This window comes from Oreochromis niloticus, linkage group LG2 (assembly GCF_001858045.2).
Source record: "Oreochromis niloticus isolate F11D_XX linkage group LG2, O_niloticus_UMD_NMBU, whole genome shotgun sequence".
NCBI lineage: Eukaryota > Metazoa > Chordata > Actinopteri > Cichliformes > Cichlidae > Oreochromis > Oreochromis niloticus.
The window spans coordinates 12,871,964-12,899,569 of NC_031966.2; the positions used below are offsets into that span (position 1 = coordinate 12,871,964).

Here is a 27,606-nt window from a genome sequence, read left to right on the forward strand (position 1 = left end):
GTTACAGTGCAAACTGTCCGGCAAAGCCCAAGAGGTGGTGGCTGCGCTTTCTTTAAAGGACAGTTTAGATTACTCGTGTGTTAAAACAGCTGTTTTGCAGGCATATGAGTTAGTCCCCGAAGCCTATAGGCAGAGGTTTCGCCAGCAAAAGAAGTTGCCGACCCAAACTTATGTGGAGTTTGCTAGGGAAAAGGGGATTCTCTTTGATAAGTGGTGCGTTGCTTCAAAAGTGAGTGACTATGACGCTCAGCGCGAGTTAGTTTTGTTAGAGGATTTTAAGAAATGCATTCCTGAGCGTATTGTGCTATATTTAAATGAACAGAAAGTGACTTCTCTCGCGTCTGCTGCTGTTCTTGCTGATGAGTTTGTGCTCACTCATAAAGCCTCGTTTACTGGCAGTGAGAAGCCACGGGTTAGCACTGTGTAACCGCCCCACACGGCTAAGGTGTCTGGGTCCAGGGAAAACCGTGAATGTTTTTACTGTCACAAAACTGGACATGTGATTGCTGACTGTTTAGCCTTAAAACGCAAAACATCAAATGCTCAGCAACCCAAAGGGGTGGGTTTTGTAAAAGCTGAGGCCCGTAATGAGGTCCATGGTTGTGGTGGTAAGGTGCCGGACCCCTGTTTTGAACCATTCCTTTTTGATGGCTCAGTATTGCTAACAGAAAATCCATCTGATTTAAAACCTGTGCGTATTTTAAGGGACACTGGAGGTTCTCAAACTGTCATCTTCTCAAGTGTTTTACCTTTTTCTGCTGAAAGTGAATGTGGTTTTAATTCTGTTCTATGGGGGATAGAGATGGGTTACGCTCCCAGACCTGTTCACAGAGTTTTTATCAAATCAAAACTTGATACAGGACTTTTCCCTGTTGCTGTTTGCCCGGCTTTGCCAATAGAGGGTGTGGCCATGTTGTTGGGCAATGATATTGCGGGAGGGTTAGTGCTCCCTCGTCTGGAGGTTTTAGATAACCCCCTGAATCAGAAAACCTCTGATGTTTCCATGCACCCTGGGCTGTATCCAGCCTGTGCGATTACTCGAGCACAAGCTCGTAAAGATACTGATGTTGACCTCTCTGATTCGGTGTTGATGTCCTCATTTTCTGAGGAGAATGATGTACCAACTAACAGAAACAATGTTCTGTCACCCCCAGACTCAGTGAAACCTGAGGAACCTGATCCATTTCCTAAGGTCTCTTCGCTGCCCTTGACTAGAGACCAGCTGTCAGTAGCTCAATTAGCTGATGAAACTCTGCAGAGCTGTTTCAAACGTACGGTAAGTGCTGAGGAAGTCAAGAAAGAGCAATAAGCCTATTTTGTAGAACATGATGTTCTAATGCGTCAGTGGTCTCCACCAGGTGCAGAAGGTGCAGAATGGAGTAAAGTCAAGCAGATTGTCGTGCCCTCTGTGTACCGGCAGAAAATCCTGGCTCTTGCCCATGAAAGCCAGTGGTCAGGACACTTGGGCATCACAAAAACATACCAGCTACTATTAAAGCATTTCTTTTGGCCTGATATGAAGCGTGATGTTTCTAAATTTTGCCGCAGTTGCCATGTATGTCAGATTGCAGGAAAACCTAATCAGGTCATACCCCCAGCTCCGTTGTGTCCCATTCCTGTAGTGGATCAGCCATTTGACCATGTGATAGTAGACTGTGTGGGTCCACTACCTAGAACAAAATCAGGAAAGCAATACCTTCTCACCATCATGTGTGCAGCTACCCGTTTCCCCGAGGCTGTCCCATTACATAAGGTTACAGCAAAATCAGTTGTTAAGGCGTTGCCAACATTCTTTTCAGTGTTTGGCCTGCCAAAGGTCATACAGACTGACCAGGGCTCAAACTTTCAGTCTAGGTTATTCAAACAAGTGGCTAGCACTCTAGGTGTCAAGCATGTCGTGTCCTCTGCTTATCATCCTGAATCGCAAGGTGCATTAGAGCGGTGGCATCAGACCTTAAAGGCGATGCTACGCAAATACTGCCTAAAGTCTGAAAAGAGCTGGGATGAGTGAGTTCCATTTGTGTTATTTGCTGCCCGTGACGCTGTTCAGGAGTCACTTGGTTTTAGTCCTTCTGAGCTGGTATTTGGTCATAGGCCACACGGACCCCTCAAAGCTCTGAAAGAGGCATTTTTGAGCCCACATGGGGTTTCCAAAGTAAATGAGCCCAGAGACCAGGGGTTTATAAAAAGAAAAACATAAGGTTTATTAACACAACTGAAAACCGTTAGTGAAACACTAGGCAGTAGGGGGCTTTAAACGAACATAACAAACAGCTCATGTATTCAAATAACACTAATATAACACTAGTCATCTAATGACAATCACCTAAACATCTCACAGGTGGCTAGTCCAAAACAAAGGCTCAAATGGGCAGCAGTACAAAGGCAAAGGCAGGAGGGACAATCTGCACAGTCTGTTCAAATCAACAAGGCCCCCCACGAATGAAGGATCCTCAGCCTTTTATATTCCCCGGTAAATGCAGGCAGCCGTGTCATTTGTCCGTCGTGTTCAAGGCTCCTGCAGCAGCCAATGGTGTGAGTGGTCTGGCACACTCTGATCTGCATGAAGTTGGGGCGGGCATAAGTCCGGGCCAGCCAATCCCCCGTGAATCCTGGAACACTTTGATTTCCATAGAGGAAGGCGGGGCCACCTGAGGCCAGAGGCCGTAACAGTGGGAACAAGGGTTATTAATGGAGTTGTCTAAATGCTGACATATGTGGGTCATCCATACAAGTTAGGAGTGATATAGTCCAATAAGTGTGACCTTTTGTGCTTGTTGTAAAAAAATGTTATTTGGAAAAATGTGTGCTAGAGCACATAAGTTTTAGTTGAGCAATTGTGTGGTGCAAAACACAGTTTTGACAGAAAGGGAGGATGTCCTGCAAGTTTTAGATATCACCCAGGATCAACACACTGGAATCAAATGATTAGTGCATTACCAGGCCTCTGGAGAACTTCAAGACATGTTGAGGAGGTAATTTAGCCATTTAAATCAACTGTGTTGGACCAAGGACAAATCTAAAACTTGCAGGACACCGGTCCTCGTAGCCTGGAGTTTGAAACCCTTGATCCAAACAAATACTGAGTAAAAGAAAAAAAATCAACAGTGAGTGAAATAGAAACAAGAACTATAGTCTCCAGGTTAAAAGCCTACTACAAACTTAACTGCTCTAAGTGCTCAATATTGATACAGTTCTGACCACGATCAGGTGAAGCATTGTGACGACACAACAAAGCTTCACACTATTTCGGATTTTGCGAACTTGTATTTTCAAATAATTGAGTAAATAAAACAAATGCGGAATAGCTTTATAATCTGTAACCTTGTTACTTCAGCAGTAACATGTTGACTCTTGGTTGCTGTTATATTGATCCCAACACATCACAATTAAATATATTAATGTGGCAATATTAGCTTAAATACATTGCATGGCTGTCACTGTGTCAAAAGGAAAACCATGCAAAACTGCTTATTTCACACTCACTACATCTGAGAATGCATAAAACATGCAACGAAAGGATCCTTAATGGCCAAGTGAATGGGGCTACTTTAGCAGTTGCAAGCAGAAGAGAGCAGGTAGCTGGGAATTATTTATTCTTAAGGGACATAGCGAGTGGGATGGTGAGGAGCGAGCTGTGGCAGCAAGCACAGATGAACAGTTTTGCTGTCACAGGAGCAGGTGTGCAGCTTTACTAAAGTAATACATTAATGTTAAAGAGAGAAACAATGATGAAATATACATCACAGCATTTTTGCCTTCCACCAAGTGTGTGTGCATATGTGTATTATCTCGGCTGTAGGGATGTTCCAACAAGTCCTCTACTAAATGATCGTGTCAGGACATAAAGGAGTATTTATATTTTAAAGATGTGTAGAAGTTGAGTCAGATATTGGGCCATTTCTCCACAAATGTTTGCTCAAGCCAGGTAGAGAGGTAATAGAGAGGAGGAACACTAGATAGGGAATGGTAGAGGAGTGATAATGAAGGGTTGAGATATGCTTACTGCACCATCTATGGCTGGTTAGCCAGCATCTGTGTGTCTGTGACTCCAAACGTCCCAGAGGATCTTCTGCTGCTCTCATTGTGTGTGTCCCATTGGGACTTGGGGACTTCCACACAGTGCAGATGTTGCTACATAGTTTTCTAGCCACTTCATGTTATCACAGGTGTATCTTGCACTCTGCTGCTGTGTGCAGCCTGGCTGTCACTGTGGTAGACCCCTGCCCCCAAGGCGCTGCTGTTTAAGGCATGTTGTTGTACTGCCATAATCAGAGCCTCTCTGCTGTGCTTCAGGTCAGCTTTTTTTCCTATCACTGGTAGGATTTCCCTATGTTAGCTATTTCCTTCTGACAGCTGAGGATGTTGGATTGGATAGATTGGCTATTATTCCATGTTATTTTCTTTGTCCTTGTCATTCAGTTTTTACTGCCTGAGACATTGTTTCAGCAGTTCAACCCTCGGGGCATTCTTCCTGGTGATTTGTGAATGCTCCTGGTTTCATCCTGATACTCAGCCCTCAAACTCCTTCTTTCCATGTATTATTTTTAGAGTCTCATGGTGCTTAACCTTACAGTAGAATGTTCCATGCATTGTAAGGAAATTTTTTGTACTGGCATGCGTCAGTACACAAATATGTTTTTATTTCATAAATAATAACATATCATGGAGTGTGGTAATGGAGAGAGAATTCAAATGCAGGACATGAACACACACATACAATGTAACAACAGGCAAAACACTTAGTGGCAGAGAAAAGTCCCCAAAACAAAGTGAAATGAATGAAGTCGACAGAAACAGGGTACCAAAACAGCACAGAAAACACAGTGAAACATAAAAACATACAAGGGGGAGACTGATCTATTTATACAGCCAAGGCTTGCTAGAGAATGGCGAACAAGAGTGGAATAAGACACAGACGAAAGTAATTGACATAGGTAAGAACAAACAGGGTATTGGGACATGAAGAACCAATATTACAAAAGAACACTAAACTTAAAAGTAAAATAAAAGGTAACCAACAAAAACAAAACTAACATTGAGACAGGACTACAAAGTCATTAGAGAACTGCCATTAACAGAAATACAAAACAGAGAAACCGACAAAGAAACAATGAGGAAATTTTAAAAATCTATGATAGGAATTAAAACATGAACCAAAACATGAGGTGTTAAAAACTGAAACCCCTCACAAGAATAATCATTAAGACTCTGTTAGAATATGATAAATAAATAAATAAATAAATAAATAAATAAATAAATAAGAAAAAAAATCAACAGACACAAAAGTGAGACAAGAATTACAGTTTTTTTAAAAAAAGCAGAAACCAAAACAAACCATATCACAAAACCTCACCACAATGCAAAAAACAGCAAAAAGCAAAACTCAGAAACATCAGAAACCAAACCGAAACTTTAATATAACATTTACTGTTTGAATAATATATTGAAATGGATATTTTCCCACTTTACTTAAAAAAAAAGTACTGACAGGATTTCCACCCAGTGGTGTTTAGAATTCTGAAAACAACTAAACAATACATACACAAATGTATTTTAAACATAGACTTAGCGCACTTGCAAATTTGATGTGACTTCAACAAGTACAACGTGTCTTAAATTAGTATGACTATATTAAGTCTTACAAAACAATAAACATGTTTTAGACTTGCTTGTAACTACCAGGAAAAAAATGTTATAAAGATGCTTCTAGGATTTTATCTTCTTCATTGATGCTTAATGAAGTTGCTATGCACCGATCTCTGATCGATGTTCCAGAAATGATGATGGTCTTCTAGATAACTGTTTCCATTTATAGCCTTTGATTTCTTTTGTGGAACATAATCTGCTCTGTAGCAGTTTAATAAGTTACCATGGTGATATACCGTAGTATAAGAAGTCAACCACTCCAAACTTAGGGTTGAACTTGAAGTTGCCTCACTAAGCCCCAAATCCTGATTTGTAATACTGGTCTGTGGTGTTTCTTGACACAAGGTAATCCCTTAGGTGCTGATAATGGACACTGTTTAAATAAACAATCTACTACATGACAGAGTCTCCCAGGAGTAGCAAGTGCTTCAAATTACAAAACAAACACAGATGAGGTTACGGAGCCACTGAATAGTACTAACCTTGGTGGCATGCAGAAAACCGCCTTTAAAGTGTAATAAACATGCAAACCAAGTACAACGTTACCTCAAATATTAAAAAGGAAAAACACAAGACATCTTCTCAAATTAAATCACAGCTGCCCTGAATGATAAGAGGCAGGGGGAGGAATTACTGCTGCATCTTGAATAGAACACAGCAGTGGGGCTCCTGTCAAATCAATCTTAGTGGAAAGCAGAAGAAAGTCAGAGCAGTCCGGGTGGTAAGGCAGGGCTTGAAATGATAGCATCTATTGTGACCAGTGGGGGTGATTGGACAAAGACAGGATAACAGACACTCTGGAAGAGAGCTAGAGATTAATAATAACTAATGGTTAATGGTGTATAAAAAATGAAAAAGCACTCTACCCATAGTTTTCATGTGATGTAAGAGCTACCCGAACATGCCTACCTGGTGGGCAAAAACAGTACTGCAGTCCTTTGCCCTCCAGCCATCCTTTGAACGTCTTCGAATTTAACTTCCCAGAATTGCCAAGAATTTGCTGTGATACTGGATGCCCTGCTCAATGCTTATTTACATCTGCCAGAAGGGCATAGAGCGGGGGTCCCCAACTAAAATAGCAGGAGGTCCACTACCTCCATCATTCAATCTGCGGTCCAAACATTTTAAATGAACCAACAAAAATATTTTCTTTCATTTCTATTTAACATTTAATTAACAATATCAATAACTATAACAATAACTACTGATCAATTATTCATATGCCCATTAAGTCATCTGCTGAACAGAAAACTGCAATCCAGTTCAAGTACTAATATTAAACAAAAAACTATTTAATAATGAAATGATGCAATAATCTTTACCAGATCTATTGCACATAAACCAATGTTAAGGACTCCTGATGCATGCTCAATCATCCAGGAAAGTAAATCCCAAAAAGTTGATTCTGTTCATCTGGACGTAGCATTTTCAGTGGGAGAAACATTTCGTCACTCATCCAAGTGACTTCTGAAGAAGTATGTGAAAAGGGAAATACCATCTCTGAATCGAGGAGGCAGGAATAAAATATCTAACTAGATAGTAAATGAGAAAATGATTTGCAGTCCTTACAAAACCCTCTTCGGGTCCGGATTTGGACTGGAGTCCAAAGGGTTGGGGACCCGTGGCATAGACTATGGCACGAACATGTGCACGCACCTCTCCTAACTCTGTCTTAAGCCCCTTTTCCATTAGTACCTACTCAGATCAACTTGCCACACTCAGATGTAGCACCAGCCAATCCGATTCGCCATGACTCGAATCGGATCGGCTGGTTTTCCATTAAAATCCTGTAATACCTAATGTACGTACGTGGTTGTCATCATAGCAACGCTGCAGAGCATCCTGTGATGTAATTAGCATGGGATAGGAATGCTACAGCAAAGGTGGATGCCGAGGTGACGATATACCTGGTGCTCAGTCTGTGGCTTGTCATCAGACTCGGGCACCATGGTGTTGTTTTTTGTACCCATTTCCTTTGTTGCATAGTTCTAAAGAATGGCTGTTTTGATTTTTGTGAATTAGAATTATCAGCGCTCATCAAGTGATGCCAATGACCAGCCTGTGACTTCACATTTGCTGCTCAGATCACTTGGAACCCTGGCTGAGTGGGTGCTATTGTAGTACCTAGTACCAGGTACTATCACCTAATAGAAATCCCTTAAAAGCCATGGTGAACCGACCTGAGTCGATCCAAGTAGGTACTAATGGAAAATGGGCTTCACAGGCCAAATTGCACCAATCTCTGCTTCCCAACAGCAATCCCTGCTGTCATTGGCGGCTCATTTAAACTGTCGGAATGATTTACATGACATTGGAGAAATACTTGGTCAACTTAACTGTTAATACACAATGATAATGTGAAAAATTACTACTATGGGGACCTTTCTGACCCTATACTGTAAAAGTCCAAATCACCAAAATGTTAGACTTAAGTGTGGTAGTTCATTAAAGCACTTACCTTTGCTTTAACTAGCAATTTCTTTTTCTTCACCTCCAAATACAGGTAGCTGTCTACACTTTGAAAGCTTTCATCCTGACAGACATCACTGACCCACAGCTCTAGGAGAGACATCGCCACTGTCAGTGATTTACTACTTGGATCCAATGTCAGAGGATCCAAGTAGTCTTGGCTTGTAAAAAAACTCACTTTATGGGCCTACAGCGCTTGTTCACTTTGTTCATGTATAAAAACACAGAGACATGTGTTAATGTATCATTATTCTTTTCTATATACATCACTATATATAGTAAGCTGACAAAACAACTGTTCATAAACAAAAAATAAATAATGAAAACATAATTATTGGTCCTCTACATAGTCTTTGTATAAGGCATAAATATTAGACACTTTTAGCATTACTGTTTGGTCAGAACTTATTCACATGTGTGCATGACAACAGATTCCAACACATTACGCAAAATTTATTTCGAAACAACATACACATAATATACATGTAAATGTAAATGTTTTGTTTCCTTTAGAAATTTGGTTGTACTTTAATGTCCTCCTGATAGATACAAATGATAGCCATCCATCCATCCATCCATCCATCCATCCATGCATCCATCCATCCATCCATCCATCTTCTTCCGCTTATCCGGGGCTGGGTCTCGGGGGCAGCAGCCTAAGCAGAGAAGCCCAGACCTTCCCCTCCCCAGCCATCTCATCCAGCTTGTCTGAGGGAACATGCCCAGAACACCTCACCCGGGAGGCTCCCGGAGGCATCCTTGTCTGATGCCTGAGCCACCTCAACTGGCTCCTTTTGATGTGGAGGAGCAACGGCTCTCTCTGAGCCCCTCCCGGATGGCCGAACTTCTCACCCTATCTCTAAGGAAGAGGCCAGCCACCCTTTGGAGGAAGCCCATTTCTGCTGCTTGTATCCGCGATCTCGTTCTTTTGGTCACTACCCACAGCTTGTGACCATAGGTGAGGGTAGGGACGTAGATCAACCAGTAAATTGAGAGCTTTGCTTTTAAACTCAGCCCTCTCTTCCCCACAACAGACTGGTACAGCGTCCACATGACTGCAGCCACAGCACCAATCCGTCTGTCGATCTCCCGCTCCCTTCTCCCATCACTTGTAAACAAGACCCCGAGATACTTAAACTCTTCCACTTGGGGCAGGAACTCCCCAACAGGCAGTGGGCACTCCAGCCTTTTCCAGCTGAGGATCATGGCCTATGATTTGGAGGTGCTGATTCTTATTCCCACAACTTCACACTGGGCTGCAACCCCATGCAAAAGCTTCATAGTATTTGGTCTTCAGTTTCCTACCCTGCAAAGCTAAAATTAAACAAAATTGCTCATTTAATTTTAGCTTGCATCCAGGTGTCATATGCTCTTCCATGAACTCCAGACTCTTTACTTTCTGATCCTGCTATAGGCGGTGCTTTCAAAATTGTCACTAAACATTCAGATCTGATCAGATTTTTTTTTTCAGCTTGGTTGTAATCGCAGAAGTATAAGCTTCTGAGCCTGGGTAGACTGGACTAAATCTAATCAAGTAATGGTGTGAAATTTAGCATCCAAAATTTTAAGATAAGCATGCAACATAAGCTTTTGTTTTACAGTATGAAACAACTTAATTAATATAAGAAAGACCCAAATTATTTTTATACACTGTCTACAATTTCAACCATTTCAAACTATATTTTTTCAACATGAACAGTACTCTGACCTGACCTGCACTGCAGCTCACTGGCACGCTACAGATAAAAACCCTTTATGGTTACTTTTATCCAAGGAGGTTTATCCTCAGTGACATGCAGAATACACTAGACGAAGGAATCCCAGACAGCTCGAAGCATCTCTAAACATGCTTTTATGTTCTGAAGTAAATCTGAGCTAACAACACGAAAAGAGCTAACAGCAGAGACATCTGGCTTCTCTTCTCTTTTTCACTTAGTATTGCTTTCTGAGTTTATCCAGTGTGGTGTATATCACTTCATTACAAGCAGTGCATATTTGTTCATAGTAGGGCTGTAATCTTATATGTAACCTGTAACGTATCTTTGTTTAAAACCTTAAATCGTGGTATTATTTATAATGTGATGTGAAAAGTATATAGATGTTTGCAATATAGTAATCAGTGCAATATATCTGGTCATGTTATAGTATTCTTTTGCTACACTCAGATCAAATAACTATACATTTGCATGAAGACATTTTGTACTTTTAGATGTGATATAAAGACTTAACTTTGTTTCTGAAATAGAGCACATTAGAATGGGCCTGGCTCTAATATAAGGGCTTACATATTTAAGGAGTTCACAGTTTATTGTTACATGATTTACAGAAAATTGCAGTGTCACCCTGATATACTTCTCTTTCCTATTTGTCACCTCAGCCACTATCTTTTTCATTGCAGTTTTTACTCTTTGCTTGTTACTGTTTTCAATTATATTGTTTTCCCAGCCCTACCCTTTTTTTTTTTTTACATGAATTTAGGCGCATGCAAGAGCCTGAAACCTCAGGCAACCAGAGCAGTTCGACCGTGGAGCTGCTTGATGGAGGAAAGAAACTGCAAAGCTGCACTAATAACGTCCCCCTGAATATTTTAGACACAATTTATTTTTAATCCGCCGGCTGGAAATCAGAGTGATTCAGTTCCATATTGTGGCCCCTCAGGGTGTTTCTTTGCTCATATTTTTTTAACGATCACACTGCTGTCCATTCACAGCGAGGGAGGGAGCTTGGACTTGGAATTCCAGACTGGAAGTCTGAAGGGAAATGCCATGAGAAGCCACAATTTTGGAGTATCTTCATTGCCTTAAGGTCTGACATGGATACAGTGTAATGACATCGCCCTAAGTTTACATCTAGCGTTAGACACTACTGTCTTTTCTTTCCTATATGAAAACCATATAAAGACAAATAAGGAATAAGTAGGTGGAAAAAATCACTCCACGCATACAAAGCAAAGTCAATTTTGCTGAGAGAGTGTGCTGCTGTACTCTCTGGCTTTAAGTGCATCATTCATTAAGGAACTTTAGGACTCTTATTGTATTCTTTAAAATTTAATAAACAGAAGTGCTTTTCCACGCTTCACTAACAGTTTTTTTGGTGCTATAAATTACTCAAGCCTCAGAGAGGACTAATTTTGATCCACACAAAATCTTGGTTTCTTCAAGCTAACCTACACAAAGCTAAGCGCTAAATACAGGCAAATATCAAAGATCCAATCGTTCTCTTCCCTTTATCCTTGTCAGGGTCACGGGGGACTCTGGACAGATCCCCGACTGGCCCAGAGCTTACACAAAGATAAAGACAACCAGAAGTAGCAAAAGTACAGATATTCTTTACTTACATAGAAGTATAGATACTTGTGTTAAAAAATACTCCAAAGAAGCACTCTAAGCACTGAATCGACTTCTTTAGTCAAATAAAAGTGAAAAAGTACAGAATCTGAAATGTAGCCAAAGTAAGAAAGTAAAAAGTAGCTATGTATTTTTATGCAAAGGTAACTGAAGCTTGTGCTATATTGCTATATAATAATAACAATAAAATAATATTTTAAAATACACATGTTATTCAAATCTAAAATCAGATTCAATGAACGTACTCAGCTTGGATCTGTTATGTAGAACACAAGCAGTGAAAGAGAATTAAAAAAAAAAAAAGCTATTTTCTGTTGCAGAAGTTGACTTTAATTTTTTGATGTGAGCCCCAGTAGATTTTCTTTATCTACAGCCTGTAATGAGCTAACCTGCTGCTGTTTGTGGATTTACATAACTGAATTCAATGTGATGCAGTTGTTTAATGAGTTGTTTAATGATTGCCATTTCCTACAGTGACAGTATAGAGTACTGTATATTGTCTAGATACTAGACTGTATACAGTTGGTATAAAGGTGAAATTCAGTGATTTAATCTAAGAATCAGCATAAATGCAAATTAATTTACTATACTTGATGTAGCCTAACACTGACCATGAGCACCTGTTAACCTGTTAACCTGTTTATCCTGCACAGAACTACCCAGTATTTTCATGCAACATTTGAATAACACAGAGTTCGTATACTCAGCTTGTTTTGCAGGATGTTTCAGAATATGAAAATACATAATTTATAAAAAGACATCATATACAGATCTAGTATGTGATTAAAAAGGATGGCATTTAATCTTTAAATGTGCAGTTTATTATTTGTCACAGAGCAGTCCTTCCCTTTAAATCTAACTTTCTTCCTCTCCTGTCCTCTTTCTTACTTCTTTCTCCATCTCTGAGTGAAGCTATCATTCTTTTCTCATTCTGGAATATACAGGAGCTGGACCTTTAAGATAAGATAAGATAAGATAAGATAACCTTTATTAGTCCCACATGTGGGAAATTTGTTTTGTCACAGCAGGAAGTGGACAGTGCAAAAGTTATGAAGCAAAAATTAGAATAAAATAAAATAAGAATAAATACAGTACACAACTGTACAGAATAGAATAGAATAGAATAGAATAGAATAGAATGCCTTTATTGTCATTATACAGCTGTACAATGAGATACAGAGCATCTCCTACTCAGTGTAAACATGTTGGGGGGGGGTACAGTTCTGCAGCGCTATATACATATGGACAGTATTGACATAGGGAAGAAGATGTATATATATATATAAAATGTACAATTTACAAACCGTAAACAATATGTAATAAATAGTGTTATGTATGTACAGTTGAGTTATTGCACATGGAATTGGTATAAATAGTGTTTATGTATATACAGTTATTGCACATAGAATTGGTATAAATAGTGTTTATGTATATACAGTTATTGCACATAGAATTGGTATAAATAGTGGTGGTCCATAGAGGAAGTGGGAAGTGGGGGGCTGTGTTATCGGTGCATGTGTGAGTTCAGGGTGGTTATCGCTTTGGGGAAGAAACTGTTCTTGAGTCTGTGGGTTTTGGTGTTGATGCACCTGTAGCGCTTCCCTGAGGGAAGCAGGCTGAACATGTTGAAGCCAGGGTGGGAGCTGTCCTTGATGATGTTTGCTGCTCTGCTGAGGCAGCGGGAGGAATAAATGTCCATCAGGGAGGGGAGAGGGCAGCCGATGATCTTTTGTGCTGTCTTGACTACACTCTGAAGCCTCACTCTATCTGCCTTGGTGCAGCTGCCGTACCATACCGTGATGCAGTAGGTTAGCAGGCTCTCAATGGACGAGCGGTAGAAGGTCAGCAACAGGTTGGAGTTCAGCTTGTACTTCCTGAGGACTCTCAGGAAGTGCAGCCGCTGTTGGGCCTTCTTGATGACCGCTGAGATGTTTTCTGTCCAGGAGATGTCAGCAGAGATGAGGACACCAAGGAACCGGAAGGTGTGGACCCTCTCCACACACTCCCCGTTGATGTAGAGGGGGGCCAAGTCAGTGCTGTGTCTCCTGAAGTCAACAATGAGCTCTTTGGTTTTCTTAGTGTTCAGTGCCAGGTTGTTTTCTGAACACCATGCTGCCAACTTCAGGACTTCCTCTCTGTACTCTGCCTCGTCTCCCTTCGAGATGAGTCCGACTACCGTGGTGTCATCAGCAAACTTGATGATGAGAGTGTTGTTGTGGGCCGGACTGCAGTCGTGGGTGTAGAGAGAATACAGGAGGGGGCTCAGCACACAGCCCTGTGGGGAGCCGGTGCTCAGTGTGCGAGTGGAGGAGAGATGAGGGCCGAGTCTCACAGTCTGGGGCCGGTTTGGGGCCGGAATAGAATAAAATAAAATACTATATACAGTAGAATAAAATAGAATAAAATATACAATAAGATAAAAATAGAATACAAATGCTATATACAACTGAGTAAAAAGCTAATGCACTGTGCAACAAAATACACATAATTTGTGTGTTTGCAGTTAAAAAATGTGACCCCCTTTATGCTTCCTCCTCTTCTGTAGTTAGCTACATATAGTACTGCAACTGCAACTTTAGCCCACTTTAGCCCCACTTTAACTCCAAGTCTCAATAAATAAATTATACAATTAAACCTGAAGTAACAAGCCTGTTGTGAAAATGAACATACAGATATTTCTGTTAAAATGTAGGAAGTAACAAAAATTGTCAGAAAAATAAATGCTTAAGTAAAGTACAGACACCTGAAAATTCTACTTAAGTAAGGGAAAGGAAGTATTTGTACTTAAGTAACAAAGTAATACTTCACCTCTGCAGACAACCTTTTATATTCACACCTATGGGCAATATAAAACCACCTATTTATTTAACCCCTGTAATTGCACGTGTTTGGGAGAAACCATCGAACCCTCGAAACCATGAGGAAAACATGCAAACTCCACACAGAAAGACCACTGGCCAGATGGTGAAGTCAAACTCAGGGAACAGTGCTAACCACCGCAGCACTGTGCTGCTCCGCGTAAAAGTAGTACTGTAGGATACTGCAAGATGTCAGATCATGAAATTTCCTCTCTCCTAGATATTCCATGATCAACTTTGCAAAGTAGAAGCATTTTGGAACCATAGTAACTCAGCCAAGTGACACTGCACGTAAAGTTACCACCAATGCATGTCTCCAGAGTTATATATGCATACATATTACACACTCAGGTTACTGATGATACTCATTTCTTTAAAGAAGTTCATTAAATAAATTAGTAGGTAAAGATCAAGAGGCATTACTCTACGAGGTCATGAACATTATTTTATGACTACATGAACAGACATATCAAGGGCAATAGGATCGTTTGCCCTCGGGAATATGGGTCACATGATGTACTTTGAATGCAATTATTCAAATCAGACTTGGATATTGAGAGGAGACATAATTTTCTGCATTAAGGTCCTAGTGCAATGAAACATAAATTTAAAATGAGTCTAAGTGTGTGTTACTTCCTGCTTTATTTTGTTACTCCCCTGTCTCGTGCAGATATTTTCAGTTTTGCTTCCCCTCTGTCTTTAGTCAGATTTGGTTCACCTGTGTTCCCTGGTGTGTTCCATCCTCATGTGTGAATTGTATCTCATGATTACCTCATGTATGTGTTTTAGCCCCCAGTTTTCTTCAGTTTCTTGTGCACTCTCCTCTCATGTTGTATATTCTGTCTGTCAGTTTGTTAATGTTAGTGTTATTTTGCTCGAGTTCTGCTCTACCTTTGTGAATCTGTAATTTTCCAGCCAAAAAAGCTTTGAATCCTTTATTTGGGTCCACTAAACATACCATGACATGAACAGGCATAGAGCTGTGATATTTTTTTCAACTGATTTTTTTGCATGTTTTTTTTAACGTTTTCAGCCTTTCCAATACCAGATATATGGCTATAGACATGTATTAGTTGAACAAAGAACGGTTATTCAAATAAATGTGTGAGACTAGCCACATTTAGTATGCCACTGGAGGACAAGGGATTGCACAATGTAATGGTAAAACCAGGATTTTGGTAATTTATATGAGAAACGATCCTTTACAGAAGATGTTTGATAGAGAGGTACATAAATCAAAAGCAATAAAAGGTAGGAGAAGGTAGGACTGAAAAAGTTTTTTTTCCTTTCTCTTATCATTAATATAGAACAGGGCTGCATGATTCATATTTCACTCTTAGTTGGAGGTACTGAGACTGAGATTGCCATTGTTGATTGCAATCCTTTGACCCTTTTTCATTTTCATCAAATTGTATATCAAATTTTCATCATATTGGGAAAGGGAAACTACCAAATAGCTATAAATTGGTCAAAATAAACATAATTTATCAGGACTGTCATATATCAAAAACTTTCTTTTTTTTCTAATTAGTAAGAATGATGGTTCTTTTAGAGTTAAATAAATTCAATTTCCATTTAGTGTCCAAAAATATTTCCAGTGATATGAGTTGTACAATGTTTGTCCATCCAACAGTGAGAAAAGAGAAGCATGGATAAACAGTAAGACAAATAGGCAGAGCAAAAACAGTAGCAGCAAGACAAGAATAAGTCAACAGAGCAGTCATTTGGTTTGGAATTATAGAGGTTAAAGCCTATTTAGTAGGATAAAATGTGAGCTAACTGTAACGATGATACATTTGATGTATATAGTGCAATTTGAATTACTGAATTCTTTAATGTTAAAATCAGGACCGTTTTTTGATAAATGGTTATTGCATTAACATGCAAACATTCCTTGAAATCTAGCCAATTAATGCTAGCACTTCTAGAAACAGGTGTGCGTTCTAACTGCAAAATGCTTGACATCACATCAAATACATTTAGTTGTCCATTTTTAACCTGTATAAAAATATACACAATCCACAAAGAAATGATACTACTACCATTTTACTGAATGCTATCCCTCATTGGTGACAATTAAATTTAGACATGCTAGTTATAGGTTCACACTGAGAAGATAATATTCAAACGTCTTGGTTTTTTAGCAAGACATGTTAAAGACATAGTCAACATTTACATATTTACATGGGATTCAAGAGCTAGTCAAATCTATTTCTTGTAATTGTCAATAAGACTTGCAGAATGTTTATGGGGATTTTGTACTGATGTTTTTCCAGAAAACTACTTCAGTTCAGCAATATTTGTTTGAGGGCATTGCACAGCATTTTTATGGGGTTATGGGGTTAGATCATAGAAAACATCAAATGTTTAAACTTTAACTATTCCTTTAAAATATCACCTCTTTTGGAATTTGATAGCATTAACACATCTAAAAAAAAAGTTGGGTAACAAAAAGGCTGAAAAGATACTTAATGAAAGGACAAAATGCAGTAAAAATCCCAAAACACTACAAAAGGTAATATATAAATAAACCAAACCCTAAATATTGGTTATAAAATAAACATAAAGACTACTCAAAGTATAGGAGGACATTTCTGGAAAGCTTGATAATATATGGAAAATCTCTCTCACACAGAGGTACAATTAGCAGTGTCTTTGATAGTAAATAGGTAAGGCAGATTAAATACAGGTGACAATAATAAAGGTTGAGGCTGACAATAGTTTGAGCTTTAAGAGGATGTCTAATATTTATTATTAAGTCATTATTTATAATTAACTGACATCCTCTTATATAATTATTATTTCCTAATACATATATTCTTTCCGCCATTACTCATGTTTACTCAAATGTTTACCAAAAAGTCAAAGCAACATTTGGGGGCTCTTCAGTATACATAATATAAATTAGGATTCTGTGGAAAAGCATAGTTTCAGCAGAAGAATTATTCTGTTCTCTTTCTCTACATTATTAATGCAAAACAACAATTGCTATTTTTAGTTTTGTCCATAGTGTACAATATTAATAACATTAACCAAACCTGCCCATCAACGAAGAAGAAAGAACCGTTACCTGAAGTGCAGCATTAACTGAATTTGCCAACATAGCGACACTGACTCACACTGTGCTGGGAGAATGACAAAAGCTGTGGAAGTTTAATGCTTGAGTCTTGCAGGGCTGTATATGCATGAAATATGCAAGCAGGGTAAACTGCAGGAAGAATAATAAAATCGTCATATTTCTATTTTTATATCCTTATGGTAAACTGGGCTGAGATGTACCATCATTTTCATCTAGCCTTTTTCATCCAATCCAAATGCACTTGCTGCTTTTATATTAAAAATGTCTATATTTTATATTGTTTAATTTTATATCCTTACAATAAAATGGTCAAGGCTTTTACTTACTTTTTTCACCTATTTTAAATACATGTTATCTTTTAATATTATAGATATAATATCAAAAAGGGGTTGATTGACTGAGTTGATGTCATGTTGGTGGCATACAATTTGTTTTATAGGTTATTTATTCAGATGCCATAACTGTCTTATGTACTAATTAAAAATCAGCATTTTAAATGAAAATAAACCCCACATGCTTTAGTCCCTTGGATTATAAACATATCTATCTTTCTTTCTGTTTTAGTTATTAAATGATGCATTTAAGTAATTCCCACTGACAGCTGAGAAGAGGATGTCCTAGACTTCAAATCACTGATCTCTCTTTCAATTGGAATTTAATGTAAGGGGCTCTCTTTATAAACCTCTGTGGCAGATGGTTGTTCTTTCAACACTGTAATGATAACACAATGGCAAAATATACAGTGACTGCAGAGACAGCAACACGCATTGCTTCTAAGTTAGCTGAGGGTCACATAGCTTGTCATCACCACTACTGTACCACTGCGTACAGATATCTGATTAGAAACAGCAGACCACCACTCTGATCTAAATGGGTCTAAATGGCCAGACCAAACAGAAGAATAAGTCAACCTATTGTACATATTTACTGTTGCTTGTGCTTTGTTGACTTGATCAGAAAGACCTTTGATAAGTTCACAGTGAATATTCAGGTCAAAACAAAATGAAAATATGTTTGTTACCAGCAGAGTATAAAGAGATGTGGATAGAAACTGAAAGAGGAGAGAAGAATATCACTGAGATAAATAGAGGTTCTGGTGCTAGATCAGGAATAAAGCTGTGGGTGGCGGATTGGCGTGGGTTTCCATTTAGAAAGGGAAAACTGCTGAGGAGCACCTGTCGTCACAATCTGTCCACCTCCACAGTGTAGCTCTGTAAGTCTGCACAGACAGCGGCTGCTTCAGAGCTCTGGTTGTTGTATCCAGTTAAAATGTTTTATGTTGACTTATATCTCTGCAACTCTGTAGCTCATATTCTCATATTTTCATATATTCTCGTATTTTTCTAAACCGAATTCTTACTCTCTTCTATCTCTATTTCTCTATTTTAACAGATCATTAATCCAGGCCTTTGTTTTCCAACATTTGTTATCATGTGTTGGTTATGTTCCTGTCTTCTGTATGGTCCTTAAAAGAGATAGATGGATGAAGTTTATCTGAAGCAGAGAGCATAAACATAATGCTGATTTGAGTGGCCCCTGGGTCTCCTGCTTAATAGGTTCTGACACCTGGCATTGGTTTGATAGATCAGAGGCCAAATAGACAGGGGCTGCAGGCATGGAAAGGCTTATTACAGCCTGACAGAGGAGAGTAGCAACTGAGATCCATCACCCTCTAGGGAACTACTCTATGTGCATGCGTGTGTTTGTGGATTTAGTGAAGGTGCTGTGTGAGGGGGGGTCATCACTGGCAAATAGAAATCTAAAGACCCCCAAGCTTTGCACACTGAGAGACTGCTTTAGCTTCAATATGTAATGCAGGTCACTAAGCCTCAAAGTTGAACTCATGGAGCAAAGTTTATAGATATTTCAGTGTTATTCTATGAACTGGAGATGAATGGATGTGTATTGCAACTCAGCATGTGAAACATGCAAAATAATATAATAGGTTTTCTGATTGCCCCTAAATGGCATCTAATATGGTTTCTTCTGTCACATTGAAATATGTGCTGCCTTCTTATTGCAAGCAAACCATGAAATGTTAAAATGAAGTTAGATGGACAAACAGGAAAATGATTTATTGACCAGCTATGGCCGTGTCTTTAAAAGGAAATTCATCTTAGAAACATGCATTGCTTTACATATACACCAAATAAACTTATTTTTTCATAGATGTAAAATTAACTAGTTTTGTTTGGAAAACGCATCAGAATGATTTAAAGGGGACATGAAACACTTATTTAAAAAGTGCTTTACAAATCCGAACATTACAGCTAACAGCTGGATTTTTGAGTTTCAGTGCAGCTAGCCAAATATCGAGGAGCCACTTAGCCTACTGCTACATTTGACCGACAGTGAAAGTAAACAGTATATCCTTGTTTTGAAGATAAGACTCATTGTTCCAGCCAGGGGCGGAAAAAACTGATCCCTTAAACTGCTTTTTAGTTTTAGTGTCCTCCTTTTCCTATGAGTATTCGATTCTGTCACTACTAACAAATCTAATCTACGTCTATTAGCTACAACCAACCAACCAACCAACCTGGTGACACAATGTTGTGTACTGGCATAAGATGGCACTACACATTAGTGCTACCATTGACATCAAACTTTCTAATGAATAATAATGTCGAAATCAATAACTAATGACAGCTTAGTACACAGCATGTGGCCAAACCTGGGAGTGACGCTTTTTGAGCTTAGAACATTTAGGGCACACATCATTTGATTTGAAGAGCATGGTCAGCTCCTCATTAATGAAACTACACTACATTTGCATTTAAAGTTTTATAAACAAAGTTTTAATTTATGAATGGGAAGTGCTCTCCCCTTCATCAAGGTCTTTCCAAACTTAAATACACAGGTCCACGGGTCTTTTTTCCAGCCTCTTGGCACTGATCCTTTTCTGCTTCTGATGATGTGTAATTGCCAAAAGTGGTGGGTTATTCCCATGTGAGGCTGTGCTTTTTGTTTGCACCTATCTTCTTGAAGAACACAAGGAGACAATATAATCTTAAGACCATATTTCCCTTGGCTCGCTAATCAGTGATGCTGCCAAAAACCTGGTGCTACTGACAGACCTCTCAGCACACTTCCATCAGAGGAAATGTAATGGCCCTAAAAGTAAAGGTGACAGAGCATATGTTAATCAACATTTTAACGATGAATTACAAAGAAAAAGAAGGAAAAAGACGCCATAGCTTTTTGACAGCATCTAAAAGAAGAAAATGGCACATTTCTTTGCTTTAGCAGTGATCATGACATGGGTCACAGGAAACCAAACTGGAAAATTGTAAAACAATGATTGCTACCTCAGCCAAGAAAGATATTGGCATGCTCCCTCTTACGGATGGTAGTGAGCCTGCTGTCCCGTCCGTTCCCACCCATGGGTATTTTCCGCCTGCCCAGAAAGCATGTCCTTCTCACTTCCTGTGGTCTTTGGGGATGATGCCATGTGTATCCACCTGCATTATACTCTTCTCCCAAAACACCAGGCTGACAGGTGAGAAGAAGTGGTTCCCCAGGCCAAAAATAAAGGGGCTGGCAGCATGATAGTACACGGAACTGGCTATGCCTAAATAAGGGGGAAACAAGCACATTTTTGTATAAGTACTGAGTTTGTATGTCTTGCTGAGTCACAAGTAAATCCAAAAATGTTAATATAACATTCATACAGCAACCAATAGTCTTACAGCAGCTGCAATGTATGTACAGAGTTTAGAGAAACATTAGTATTTTTATGTTTTTCACTATTTGTTCTTTTACAATCTTCAAGTAACATTTGCATAAAGGAGATAAAAATACTTGGAACTGGGAAAAAAACCCTGATCTTATCTTTAACTGATACAAACATAATATTTAAAGAGGGCAGAAGAACAGCAGTTTGAACCAAGGTGTAGATAAAGTACATTCTGACCAGAGAAAATCACCATTATCTAATTTACATTTCGTATTTGTATTGTGTTCAATACTGAAAGCACTGCTGAAGTAGGAACTGTTAATCCACGTGTGTAAATTTTCATCCTGTGTGACAAGCAATTTTTGAGTTTTTAATCTCCAGGGGTATGGAACCCATCCACACTCTTCTCGTTGTATGTTGTTTGTCCTGTTTTTTCAGGAACACTAGGGAAAATACACAGCACGAAGAAGCTGTACAACGCAACGACAAGCAGGGGAAGACTGAGAAGTAAAATACACACTGGAGTAATCAGGGAACGGGAAACAGGAGGGAAACACAGCTGGGACCAATTAGGCAGGACGAGACAAGGGAAGCAAAACTAGACACGCTCACGAATCACACAAGACTATCAAAGTAAAACAGGGAATACGACACGTATGCACAGACACGGACTCAGAGACACGAGCTTAACACTACGACACAACTTAAACACAGTACAGGGGGAACATAAAGACAGGGATGACTAGACAAGAGACTTGGGACCAGGACAGGGACAGAGACTGAACACAGAACAGGGACTATCAAAGACACAGATTAGACACTGAACAGAAGGAGCACAGAATCTAAAACTAAGAACTAAGATCTTAAAAAGTATTAAACCAAAACATAGGATAATAATAATCAAAACAGCACAACTAATGAATCAGAACATAAACGATAATACAAAATAATACCAAAACACAAGAAACTCTAAATGCTGGGTCAAAATTACCCAGCACTGTGACATTATCTGAAGCTGCATTCTGGCGTGAAGCATATCCCAACAAAGGGGTGTCTAAAGACCACAGGAACCGAATGACACTACACTGGAAAAAAAAAGAAGAAACGCCACTGGAGATGCAAAGTGGATGGGTCCCAGCAAAAACCTTTCTCAACTGATAGCACTATTTGGTATATGCCCTGGTAGTAAATGTTTATGTAGTGAGCCTGGAATATCTAATGATCAACCATCACTAGCACAGCTTTAAAAATTTTGGATGACATTTCTCTGATTCTTATGACAGCGAATCACGAATCACAGACATTGGTTGTTCTTGAAACAGTGTGACATATCTAAATATGTCAGCTTTTTTTAATTTAGATCAATACTTTGTAACATCTTTTAGAGAATAATACTAACACCCCAAAACTCATTCTTTTTCATTTATCTATCAAGCTAATCAAAACAAATACATGTGACTACACCAAACCCCTTCTCATGTCTATGCTAATGTCAAAGATTCACATATAGTGCAGTCACAAAGATTGCCTATAGTATAACACAGCTCATTGCTAAATTGTGTTAAGCCACATTAGTGAAAAGAGCAGCCAGTATTCCTAACTTGTCACATACTGATACTTAAGGACATGAAGGATAAGGACCTCTTAATAAACTCAGTATCCCCTTTGTGTTATTATTTGAAGTGTCGGGATACACTGGGCCAGCTGAGAAAGTATTAAGGGTGAAAAAAGCCCATATCAGATGGCTTTCTTCCTAACTGAATTAGATTCTCCTGAAGGAAATTCAATAGGCCTCCCTCTGAGGAGGTGTTTTGAGGGTGAAAATAGAGATTGAATCCCAGTAAGAGAATTCACTGTATCCACTGTGTCCTGGTGTCTGCTCTTCATTATTTCCTCCTGCTCTGTCTTGGCTCAGTAGCGGTTTTTGATACGGGCGACACGGGCGGTTGCCTGGGGCGGCATCGTGGTGGGGGGCGGCATCACGGGCATCGGCAAAAACAAAACAAAACAAAAAAATGCTGCCCCGACATCAGCCAGCGCATATTGGGAAAGTCGTAGGCACCGATAGGTTTTCTATCGCCTATTTGCTGGGAGTAAGGGCGCCCTCCGTTAGTGAGGTGCGCCTGCTGCTTGCAGCACAGGGAGGAGAGGGCGGGGCGGCGGGGGATTCTCTGGCTGGCTGGAGCAGCATCTAATAACCAACTCGCAAAATAAAACAAAATGAAAACAAAACAACAAACACGAAAACACCAGACATTACGATACAGACTTATAATTTGCACCGATGTTTTTTCGAAACTCTATACGCAAAAAGTGAGCGCGAGAGCCCTCGGTGCGCCTGCGCGCTGCTGAAGTCAAAGTAAACTTTATTGCCATCTCCGCTACATACAGTCCAGTACATAGAGAGACGAGACGACGAGGCTCCAGTTACAGCAGTGCAAGTAAACAGACAATAAATATAAGAAGAGTAAGAAAATAAATATACACTTTAGGACCAGGGGTAAAGGGATCAATAACAATTTAAAATTTATAATTTACAGTTTGATGATTTAAAGTCTCACACACAATCTGTCGAAAGGGGAGGGGGGGTGGCTGCTTCCAAATAGAGCACATTTCATTCTTAATGTTGTAAATCCAAGTCCATTATGTATTCATGATTTGAATCCTGGGTTGTGTGAAATCCCAGAAATACACCCTAGACAAAGTGAATCTGTGAATTAAGGTGTAGGTCTATTAGGTTATGTTGTGGTGATCCTCAGGTTGGGGGATTTATACTGGAGTGGAAAATTAAAACCAATGGAAGATGGACAAGAAAAGTTCAAAGCCATCAGGTGCTCAGTTTAGAAAAAATAGAAAAGAAGAGAAGGAGAAATGAGCAAAAGATACAGGTAAGCAGACGTGTCATTGGATAATGGCAGGTCATCCTGAAACAATCAGAATCAGAATACTTTATTAATCCCTAAGGAAATTATATGGGTTACAGTTGTTCCAAGAAGAAATGGTAAAAATAGTAACAGTAACAGACCAAACTACATTATGTTACAGATTTTAATATTAATTAGTCAGTGTCAATTTTTGATTTCTCCTTTCTCATTGTATGACAAATTATGATAGCTGTTTGGTAGCCGTTTGCATACAATGCATACTCTCTCTCTCTTCATGTGTGTGTGTGTGTGTGTGTGTGTGTGTGTGTGTGTTTCTCTGCCGAAATTCAGTATGGTTCCGACAACAGTTTTATGTTAATGTATAATCCTTAATATGTTTTATGTGCGTGTGTGTGTGTGTGTGTGGGGGGGGGGGGCACCAGAGGGCGTGTTCGCCCGGGGCGCCAAACAGGCTAGGACCGCCACTGTCTTGGCTCCTATACTCTTGGTTTTGACCTGGTGTTTTGAGTTTGCTTGGGTTCATGAGGCATTTTGTACTATGTGTTTTGCATTGTTTGGTAATTATGGTTCTTATGTTAAGTTTGCAAGTTCGAATTTGAATGTGCATCACCAATTTGAATCACCAACAAAATTAAAATGTCTCTCCTTTAAGAAGTGCAAACCACCATGCATATACATTGGCATGTTTACCCTATGTAAATACACGAAATAAATAGATTAAAAACACCGAAAAGAGTGAACAGATTGTGACAGTGTGATGTCCTTCACGATGTTACAGGCCCTCCTGCGGCATCTGGACAAGTAGATGTCCTCCAGAGGGGGCAGGGGGTGGCCAATGATGCCCTGAGCAGTTTTTATCACCCTCTGTAAAGCTGCTCTGTCTGCTGCTGAGCTGTTCCAGAAGCAGACAGTCATATATAATACGTCAGGATGCTTTCTATTGAGCAACGGTAGAAAGACTAACAGATTTGCAGACAGGTGGGCCTTCTTCAGTATTCTGATGAAATAAAGTCTCAGTTGTGCCTTTTTTTTATAATAGCAGCAGAGTTTGCTGCTTATAAGGTCCCTTGAAGAAACCTGAAGAAATTAAAAGCAAGGCACTCTCTCTACCTCCTCACCCTCTAATTCCAGTCGTCTGAAATTCCCTCTCTGTCTCCTGAAATCAATGATGATTTCCTTTGTTTTTTTAATTTCAGGGAGAGGTTGTTATGAGAGCACCACTCATGCAGGCTCTGCACCTCATCTTTATAGACCAGCGGTCCCCAACCCCCGGGCCTCGGACCGGTACCGGTCCGTGAGTCGCTTGGTACCGGGCCGCGAGAGTTGAGGCTCAGGTGTGCAATGTATGGTTTTCAGGGTTTTCAGCGTTATTTTGTTACCGTTTTTATCGTTAACTCGGTTTTCCTGGGTCTTTTCACGTGTGTTATGAATAAATCTTCTTTTTTTCGGTACCGGTACTAGTTTTATTTTGTTGTATTTATCCGCGACACCTTAAAGGCCGGTCCGTGAAAATATTGTCGGGCATAAACCGGTCCGTGGTGCAAAAAAGGTTGGGGACCGCTGCTATAGACGACCTTGCTCCAATTTGAGAGGAGTCTCACCACAGTTGTGTCATCAGCAAATTTTATGTTCCTATTTACAGGGTGGAGAGACAGACAGGGGGATCTAATCTGGGCTAGCGGCCTTCCTGGCATTGGCTGTCCTCAGAGCCTGTTGCAAGTCTTCTACCTGGAGGATAAGTAGCTAGTCAGCAGGAGTCATGTGGGTAGAGGTGCTTCCATCAGGTTCTCTCTCAAAACAGACCAAAAAAAATGAATGTGTTCCTGTGCCAGTGACGAATCAGCAGCAGCCAGTGGATTCCTGCTGCTCCTCAAGTTTGTTAGATGCTGTATTCCCTGCCACATCCATGCTGCATCTCTGGAGATTAAATGCTTTAATGCCTCTCCAGAGATTGTATCTGACAGTGCTGTACAATTTTTTATTTCCAGATTTGTGGGCTAAGCTTCAAAAGATGCTGGACCTCCTTTGTCATCCATGCTTTCCTGTTTATTAAGATACTGATGTACTCGTTGATGGTAACACACTCCACACAACACCTGATGTAGAAGAGTACTTTAGCTGTGTTCTTCTAGGTCCTGATTGTAAAATCCCCTCCAGGATGTTCTCTGAAAGCAGTCCTGCAGTTATAATGTTGCACTCTCTGGTCAAGATTTAATATTCCTGGTAGCCTCCTGCTGATGACCACCAACCATGGTCAATAACCATGACGCACAAGAGCAATAGAACGCAATACGCAGAAATAATAAAGGAAAAATACCCAATACATAATATATGAAATGCATATATAGCCCTTAAGAGAATGACAGACTTTCTTAGAAAAAGCAAATACTGTTTAAATAATGTTTAAAGATGAGGATAACGTGTCTCAAGTATTAACCTAGAGTTAACCATGATTTAATGCCTAAAAAGTACGTTGTTCATTTCTGTGTGTGTGACAGTGTGTGCATGTAGTACAGTACTTGCTCTTTTATATCTGAAAGGGCTATGCCAAATGTCAGCAGCATTTCAGGCATAGACCATATAAATCTGGAAAAAAATAATTTAGGTGGTCTTCATTGAACACGGAAGAGAAACGTCGGCAATATTTTCTTTAGGTTGGTATGATTATAATCCCAGCCACAATAAAGATCCTACCGGGTTGTGAGTTCTTTTGCTTATTAATAGCATTTAGCTGGTATCCCAGTGCTACGTTAGCATTTAACTGCTATAATTTAGGTGGCCTTCAGTGGACATGGAAGATTCATCTTTACAGACATAAGGTCTACTTCCTCTTACATCACTGACAATGGCAACTCCATCAACAAGTGAGACTTTCAGAATCAAATGGTGTATTCCAAAAGAGAACCATTTCTTAATGTCTCCTTAAACTGTGAAATATCTGCCTTGTATTTTATTCATTTCCAGCTGAAAAAAAGAAAGAATAGCAACAGTGAAGAAACATCTATATGGCTATATGCATTCGATCAAACAAATCACTGATCACTGAGTGTAATCTCTAAAACAAAGCAAATATCAGGTTATCATCAGTAGAAACAACTATTTTTGAATAAAGATAGACTTAAAATAGCAAGGGGCTGACGTTTAGATCCCTGGACGTTATTGCACAGATGGTAACTCACTGTAACACACCCAAAACAGCTGCTGCAAAATTTGTCCTTCTTCAGATGAGCTGCAAAGTTGTTTACCTATTTCCTATCCAAGTCATCATTATTCTCTAGTTTCTTTCATATATAATTTATAGCACATCAACTTGCCGTGGCATTTTGCTGAATTAGGAATGTACTTTAAACAGTGGGGCGTGTTGAGTTCTCGGTCGATTTTGTATTTAATTTTCCTCAAAAAAATTACAGCATGCTGAGAACAGGAAATTAAACTTAATTTAGGCCTTTTTAATACAGGAGAAGTTTTTGTTTATCAAATGATCTCAACTATGCCAGTTCACTGAGTGGGAAAAAAATATATTTTAGTTTCTTTAAAAGAAAAAAAGTCCAAAAGTAATCCATAAAGTTTACTTAATTACTTACTGGAGAAAGTAATACATTAATTTACTTGCTAGGATCATTTTGCATTATAATGCATCATCATG

The 27,606-nt window shown here is 39.4% G+C and overlaps 1 protein-coding gene and 1 long non-coding RNA gene across 2 annotated transcripts; one reads left to right on the plus strand and one right to left on the minus strand.

The window, feature by feature from the left end:
* Window positions 1-733: 733 nt before the first annotated feature.
* LOC109203092 (uncharacterized) lies at window positions 734-1,557 on the plus strand. Its single transcript, XM_019362078.2, has 2 exons — window positions 734-1,276; window positions 1,359-1,557. Exons 1-2 carry the CDS (start codon window positions 803-805, stop codon window positions 1,494-1,496), a joined length of 612 nt encoding a protein of 203 aa, XP_019217623.1. The 5' UTR covers window positions 734-802; the 3' UTR covers window positions 1,497-1,557.
* Window positions 1,558-20,174: 18,617 nt separating this feature from the next.
* LOC102079586 (uncharacterized) lies at window positions 20,175-21,542 on the minus strand. The gene is made up of 3 exons (XR_268997.4): window positions 21,341-21,542; window positions 20,708-20,970; window positions 20,175-20,513 (listed from the first exon to the last, which is right to left on the minus strand). It is a non-coding gene; the product is annotated as an uncharacterized LOC102079586 (long non-coding RNA).
* Window positions 21,543-27,606: the final 6,064 nt, after the last annotated feature.

What these genes read in the sequence shown, in the direction of transcription:
- LOC109203092 (XM_019362078.2), top strand. Translation starts at nt 803, where the DNA reads ATGGGTTACGCTCCCAGACCTGTTCACAGAGTTTTTATCAAATCAAAA. An exon ending in AGAGCTGTTTCAAACGTACG is followed by an intron (nt 1,277 to 1,358) that starts GTAAGTGCTGAG and finishes GGTCTCCACCAG; the next exon opens with GTGCAGAAGGTGCAGAATGG.